General features: G+C 35.3%; 1 protein-coding gene across 1 annotated transcript in view; it reads right to left on the minus strand.

Moving 5' to 3' along the window:
- The window catches only part of LOC109838663, a 4,958-nt gene continuing 1,831 nt past the window's right edge, over window positions 5,221-8,347 (minus strand). The window contains exons 3-5 of the mRNA XM_020407088.1: window positions 6,693-6,840; window positions 6,049-6,629; window positions 5,221-5,949 (exon numbers count right to left, since the gene is read on the minus strand). Of these exons, the coding sequence (XP_020262677.1) occupies window positions 5,221-5,949; window positions 6,049-6,629; window positions 6,693-6,840 (1,458 nt within the window). The remainder of the gene's footprint in view (window positions 5,950-6,048; window positions 6,630-6,692; window positions 6,841-8,347) is intronic.

An 8,347-nucleotide genomic window follows, 5' to 3' on the forward strand; every position in this document is an offset into this window, starting at 1 on the left:
TTGACAGTTTCTAGGGTCCATTTTTTTCCTTCCTCTGGAATGTCATATTTTTCCTACATTGACATAATTTGACAATAAAAAAATCTGATCATAAATACTTGATATAAATAAGGGGGGAAAAACAAATATAAATTAGAGATTAAAAATGAATATCGTACCTTAACATAATCCCATATTTTTTCTTTATCTTTTTCTTCAACTTTGTGCCAATTTTCCTTATCCAGAGGTGCAAAACTTGAGTTTCTTCCAAGTGTGCCTAAGAAACTACTAAGTTCACTACATGCCTTATCTGACGGTCCAATAGGTTGTCCATATCCATTTAAAAAAATAACCTGTCGATCATGTACACTTCGTGCATGAACTTTTTCACATTTAGTTTGCCCTCGATACTTTTTTGGTTTGTCTACCACTTTATTGGCTACCTCTCTTGCTGGTTGTCCCCGTAAGTCCTCATCTCCTTCAGACTCGTCTATAAAATCCTCCCCAATATCTTCCTCTTCATCTTGCTCATCATGTTCACTAACATCTCCTTCAGCATCTTCTATGAAATTCTCTCTAATATCTTCCTCTTCATTTTCTAAGTTGGCTGAGTGTTCTCCTCTTGCTATCACTTTAATTTGTTCAAGATTCTGAAGTTGTTGTCGTGCCTTAATAGATTGTCCCTTTTGCTCTATGAATCTTTTCCGAACATCTCGCTCCGCATTTTCTATTTCATCCAACATTTTATTCTCTCTTGATTGTCTCATACGGATCAAGTTCTTCTTTGTCCGCTCCTCTAACTCTTTTCTTTGTATCGCAATATTTCTAGCAGGCAGTTCACATATATTGGGCACATGCTTTCTTAGCATATCCATATTATTTACCCGATTATGTTCTTTCGGTCGCACTTGCTGACACGTCGTTGCCACATTTGTAATCTGTTTAGGAGGATGAAAAATACTGTTTGGCTTCTTCTTGTCACAACGCAATCGTTTTGTGCTCATAACCTACACTCAAGAAAAAGTTAAAAAGAAAAACAAATTAATAAATTTAGAAAGGAACTTAGAATATACAATAAAAACTCAACTAAACTTACCTCAAATGATCTCTTCTGTTTTGAAGAGGTTGACAAAGAATTTTTTTCTGCCTCCATGTTTTTGTTTGTTCCCTGGTCATTCCAAGGACAAAAGATACATCAGAATGCATATGACTCAGAGTACAAATGAAGCATCATAAAAAGTGTAGTTATCAGGAATCAACTTATTGCTATTAAGATAATGAAGTCAATTGGACCAAAACCCACACCAACTAGCGAGCCCCAGGGGTGGAAAGCTCACCACCTTCTCTCCACCAATCAAGGTGGCTGCTATGACTCGTGAATAGGATGTCGCACAAGGGCTAATAAGGGACACCCACGTCTATGTAAAGTTTTAAATACCGAAGATTCAACTAGCAACAGTGTAGTATGGAAAATGAACACAGCGAAAGCCTGATATCAGTCACTAGTCATCACATTGAACTCAACAAAACATAAACCGGGTTTTTACAACTTTTTTAAATTTATAGGCCTTTTCTATAGATTATAAATTGTTTATAGACTATTTATAATTCGTATGTTTTCAATTTACTAATGAGTTAGAAATTCTCAAGGTGTTTTTTATAAATTTTGAATTATGAGTGTTCGTTTGTAATTTTTGAAACTTTAGAGGTTTTTTCAATAAATTATAAATTATGTAGGGGATATTTGTAGTTCTCTACGAACTAAAATAAGTAAATGATTTGAATTATATTAAACGTATCTTCTTTATCCAATAACATGTTAAGTCACATTATGAATATGATAAAACATTTAATTACCAATTTAAAAAAGATAGGATAATTAGAATAGATTAGGATAACAATATAATATTTAAAAAAATTAAGGGTAATATTGGTCATAAAAAGATTTTTCCGAACTCATACTTTTAAAGAAAGTATGATAGTTCTTCAGAACTCATTTTAGGTTTTATAGGATGGGTGTGAGGCCCAACATTTGTATATTTTCTTTTTATTAAATGAAGAATGCAATTTCATTATTGTATTTTTCATTTTGTTTTATCCAAATAAGTTCCCGCAAGAAATCTCCTTGTCATTCCCCATCAACTTCAGATCAAAATCTCCAGAACAGTGTCAGAATGGTACTAGTATCAGATTAGACTGTAGTTAATGAGTTATTTTATCTTCAGGTATTAAAAGAAACAGTACTTCCAATTCAACAATCCATAATTCACTAAAAGCACACCCTCTCTTATCAATGTCTTTAAAGGAAAAAAAATCACTTGCCCGCCTCTCCACAAAGAATTGAACTAACTCTGAGAGAAGGCTCCATGGATTAAGAAGTCTTGAATCATATCATGTTAGCTTGAAGCAATCAAGCTCTATCTGTGTGATTCATCATGTGGCAGGATACTTCAGTACGAATTTCCTATAAACATAATTCTACAGATGTAGCAGATCATGGAAAAGGTAAGTGACATCAAGGATGAAAACGAACTGACCAGTTGAGCCTTGATTTCTTCCTGCAACCCTTCCATGTCAGATTTCAATTGGCTGACAATTTGGCCCTGGAACACAATTTTATATTTGAATCAAAAAGAGCTATACAAACTCCAAAATAAAGACTCGCCTTAATAAAGACCATTTCATAGTCTCTGCAATAAAACAAATGTACAAGACTGAACTGCAGCTTAATAGTGAAGCAGTAGGCTTTATTGTTCAAAAATACTACATAATGCCAATTCATAAGCTAGGCAGAAGGATGAGCATCATAAAGAGGTAAACTGTAATGTCCACTTCCAGCTTACTTAGCTAGCCCTGAAATAAGATTATTTACCAGCTAGTAAGCTGTCAAAGGAGAACCTCAGTTGATGAAGACGCCCTAACTAACTATGTCGAGTTGAGCGGGCAATATATAATAGGACCAAACATTGACATGGAGCAAAAAAATACCTCGCTGATCTACACAAAATGAAAGCCTCCGACATGTACCCGAATTACCGAGAAGGAAGTCGAGCACAAGTTACAGGCACATAAAACAAATGTACAAGACTGAACTGCAGCTCAATAGTGAAGCAGTAGGCTTTATTTTTTAATCTTCTGTACTTAGATAATAACAAATTATACTTAACCCATATACTCAAAACATAAAGTACAAAGCTCATTTATTTCAAATAATAAAGAAAATGACAAATTATATTCAAAAATTCAAAGCTCATTTCTTTCAACCAAACAGATAGTCCCATGTCTTTACTCCATCCAATCCCAGTCTGTTTCATCAAAGTCACTGTCTTCATCACCTTCCATTACATTTTCTGAATCAATATTTATATTTGGAGGAATGTCAACAGTGGATCTCGACACATCATCTCTACACCAACCCACATCATCTATGTCATCATTAGTGGTTGGGATTAAATCACTGACAATATCACTATTTTCAACCCAATAGTCACTTCCATATGTAGCACCAATATAACTGTCAATATCATAAACATGACTAGGAATCTTCTTTAAAACATAATGCCAATTCTTGTTTGCCTCTTCAACAGGATCCTTCACATAGAAAACTTGATGAACTTGGCATGCCATGACAAAAGGGTCATTTATATGGCGTTTGTTATTAAAATTGACGCGAATAAGCCCATATTCATCTTTTTCTGAATGAAACCAGTCACATTTGAATAGCACAACACTAAATTTGCCCCAATAGTCTATTTCAATGATATCTTGTATGACGCCATAAAAAGTAACATTTCCAGTTTTAGGATTATGGTCCTTAGAACTTGCATAACTGTCTACTTGACTAGTTACAGACACACCACTATTCTGAGTTTTCATGTTTCATCACGCGCCTTGATGTGGAAAGTACAACCATTCACATAATAGCCTCTGTATTTTTTTGCTACAAAATTAGGACCCATTGATAACCATTTTAGATAATCAGGCGCTGATTCCAACTCAGATACTCTAGTTTTAAACCAGTCAGTGAAGTCCTTGCTGTGCTTTTGAGCTCCCGTCCATTTATTTGTTCTGCCTCTTTTTCTTGACTGGTTCTCAATCAAAAGTTTATGTTCACTGCATAACAATACAAAATGCATGGGTCTATTATAAAGTAAAATATGGACAACATCAAATAAGAAGTAATAATTAAGTAAATGAAGCATACCTAATATAATTATCAACTTCATTGTTATCACAATTGTACAAGGCATATCGATGTGCATTAATCCAGTCAACATTATCTAATGTAAATGCTTTGCCTCGTCTTTTCCTATTTCCTCCCAAAGGATGACCTATCTTAGGAAAAATTGGCGATGTCTCTTCTGCAACATCAACTCTTTCATACCTACTTGTGTATATATTAAATCTTGTCTTCACACCATCATGCATATATAATGAGCAAAAAGTTAGAGACTCTTCAGCTAAATATCCTTCTGCTATGGAGCCTTCAGGAGCACTTCTATTACGCACATATGACTTTAATCTACAAAGATATCTCTCTGTTGGATACATCCAGAAGTAGTTGATTGGCCCATAATCCAAAATTTGTTGAACTAAATGAATAGGGAGATGAACCATGATGTCAAAGAAACTGGGTGGAAATATTTTCTCAAGCTGACAAAGTATCTCTATGATCTCAGACTGTAAGGATTTAAGTTCAACTGGCTTGATAACTTTGCTGCATAAACCCTTGAAGAAAGCACATAATCTGATGAGAGGAATAGCAACACTCCTAGACAAACTTCTTCTTACTGCAATTTGAAGTAAATATTACATAAGAAAATGCGCATCATGAGTCTTACACCCAGATATTTTCTTCTCCCTCATATTTACACATCTTGAGATATTTGATGCACAACCATGAGGCACTTTTGCATCTGCCAACACTTTGCAAAACATTTCTTTCTCCTGTGTTGTCATAGAAAAACAAGCTTTCGCAAATGTAACAGCCAACACTTTGCAAAACATTTCTTTCTCCTGTGTTGTCATAGAAAAACAAGCTTTCGCAAATGTAACACGCCGACCATCAGCCGACTTCACAGGATGAAGGTCTCGTCTTATGCCCATTTGTTGCAAGTCAAAGCAAGCTTTAACATGGTCCTTCGTCTTTCCTGGAATATCTAACAATGTGCCAACAATATTGTCACAAACATTCTTCTCAATATGCATTAAATCTAGCATGTGCCGACATCTATTATGCTCCTAATAAGGCAAATCAAAAAATGCTGACCTTTTCTTCCACGGACAATTCCTATCCGCTCTTTTCTTCTGCTTTTTTCCAAATTCATTGACAAAATTAGATAATTCATTTATAATTTCAGTCCCAGACAAAGATGTTGGTTCTCTTCCAAGCTCAATGTCACCATTAAACAATCTTTTATTAAATCGCCATGGGTGATCATCTTTTAAAAATCTGCGATGATCCATATAACACATCTTCTTGCTATATTTTAAATATTCAGAGCATGTACTATAATTGCAATAAGGACAAGCCAATCTGCCTTTAGTACTCCATCCGGACAACATTGCGTATCCTGGGAAGTCACTAACTGTCCAAAGCAAAGCTACACGCAATTTAAATGATTGTTTGATAGAAGCATCATATGTAAGCAATCCAACTTCCCACAACTCTTTCAATTCATCAATCAGTGGCTGCAAGTATATATCAATGTTGTTGCCAGGGGATTGAGGACCAGGAATAAGTAGAGATAGCATGAAATATTCTGCCTTCAAGCACATCCATGGCGGTAAATTATAGTTGATTAAGATAACTGGCCATGTACTATGTGCGATACTCATTGTTCGAAAGGGATTAAATCCATCACTAGACAACCCTAATCTCACATTACGAGGGTCTAATGCGAACTCTGGATGCTTTTCATCAAAGTCTTTCCAAGCTTTGCCATCAGCCGGATGTCTTAGAATCCCATCCTAGATGCGCTCCTTTGAATGCCAACTCATACATTTAGCAGTTTGAGAACACATGAATAGTATTTGAACTCTAGGTTTTAAAGGAAAGTACCTCAAAACCTTTACTGGAACATTATGCACCTTTTTAGATGGTTGATTGGAATCATTTGCTACATCATCCTTCGTTGGCTTCCACCGAGAAGCACCACAACTACTACACTCATTCAGCTTCCCATTTACATTACACGCATGTATTTTTTCATAATCGAGACCCAAGTCCTTGACAATCCTTTTGGCTTCATAAAAAGACTTTGGCAACTTTATGTCTGGAATTGCTTCCCTCCATAGGGTCAGAGAATCATCAAATGCCTCATTGCTTAGTCCATGTATGCACTTATGCAGATATAATCGAATTATAAAAGAGAGTTTGGAAAAAGTTTTGCATCCTGGGAATAACTCTTGCTGGCCTTCTTCCACTAACTTGTAAAATTTCTTAGCATCATCGCTCAATTCCTCTGTGCCTTCCTTTATGCCTTCTTCTTCGTTATCTGGAAACTCTTCTATTGTGCCTCTAAAAATATCATGTAGTAATCCACCTACATCATCATGAGTATGTGCATCATCATCATCATCACTCTCGCTATGGACGTTCAATCTTGATGGCAAATCCTCACCATGAAAAACCCATTTGTAATAATTATCTATAAATCCCTTGACAATCAAGTGATTGTAGATAGTATTTTGCTAATGCCAACTACGATTACAGCAACCACGACAAGGACAACATATTTCATTCCCTTTAGCTACTCTTGCGAATGCTCTATCAAGAAAGTCATTCACTTTTTCAATGTACTCGGCACTTACACGAGAAGTGTTATACATCCAACCTCTATTTTTATCCATAACTTGTATCTGCTAGAGAAAAGAAAATATATTAAGACATCAATAATATATATCTACTTACTAACAATGTATAAGAATCCATTAACCAAAGAGTTTGTAAGTTATTTTATAGGACTAGTCTCTCTCAAGCATAACTATTTGTTTAATAGTAGTATACATAAACTAAAATATGCTTATATCTAAAAAAATAAAAATTTATTAGTTTCATATTTTGTTTAGAGAACTGAAACTTATCATTATAGAGCTAATATAAAACTATGAGGATGCAATTATAGCAAGTAAATGAGATATAATATCTTTGGCTCAAAAAGATAAAAAAGAGAAACAATATGGGTCAACCAAATTTGTGCATGTGTTTTGGTATTAATCGTTATAGAGCCAATATTCACTTGGTGCATGTGTTTTGGTATTAATCGTGAATTGACTTTGGTATTAATCGTTATAGAGCCAATATTCACTTGGTGCATGTGTTTTGGTATTAATCGTGAATTGACAGTTTCCAATTTGTTTATATAAGCTAATTAGATTAGAAATTTTATATAGAGACGTAAACAATTTATTTAAAAGCATATTTACCCAATATATTTGAAAGCATATATTTGGACATCAATTAAATGAAACGATATGAATAATAATTATCATTGTGTATATGATTGGAAGGAATTACTAAAGAATTAGTATCTTACTGCATATCACATCAAATTCTTAGACTCTGCACTTCAATACACGCCAATACTTTCTAGATTCATAATTTCTAGGTCTTTTCTACGTTCCCCATGGTTAAAAATAATCAGCAAGCTTACACAATCGTTCCAAGGAACTTATCCATAAAACCAGAGCATCATTATTCATAAATATGTGCATTTGATTAGAATATCTGAAGGAAACTCTAAATAAGATGACATTATTGGGGTCTGGATATGATAATAGGAATAAAAGATGACCCATATTGAATAGTAGATCATGCTTGATGATTATGCTTTTAGCAAGGAATAAAGAACTGCAGCAATCGATCTCCAGACACTAAAACCAAATACTAAAGCAAGGAATAAGAGAGATACTCACAACAATGTGGCCTTCAATCCTCAAATCCTTCTGTTCAAAAAGCGAAATCTAGATGCGAGCTTTCTGATCCAATCAGAAACAAAACAAAACAATCAAATTTCAATAATCCGAAAAAAATTTGTGAAATCAAGTAAAATTTTCATTAAATAGTGAAAAAAAGAAAAATTGAAACCCTAGTTTGATGATTGAAAAGGAGATAGATATGTACCCCAAATCGTAGGATGCTTGAGAGGGGATGGCGACGAGAGGCGCGGCGGACGGGGGAGGTGTGGCTACTGGAGAGGCACGACGGACGACGAGATGGCCGGCGTCGGATGGGGGATTCGACGAGAGGAGAGGCGCGGTGGACGGGGGAGTCGACGAGAGAGAGGCACGGCGGACGAAAGAGGAGATCGACGAGGAGAGGTAAGGTCGCAGACGAAAGACGAAAGACGAGAGAGGCGCGGCGGAC

The sequence above is a fragment of the Asparagus officinalis genome, chromosome 4 (genome assembly GCF_001876935.1).
Source record: "Asparagus officinalis chromosome 4, Aspof.V1, whole genome shotgun sequence".
In the NCBI taxonomy this organism is placed as follows: Eukaryota; Viridiplantae; Streptophyta; class Magnoliopsida; order Asparagales; family Asparagaceae; genus Asparagus; species Asparagus officinalis.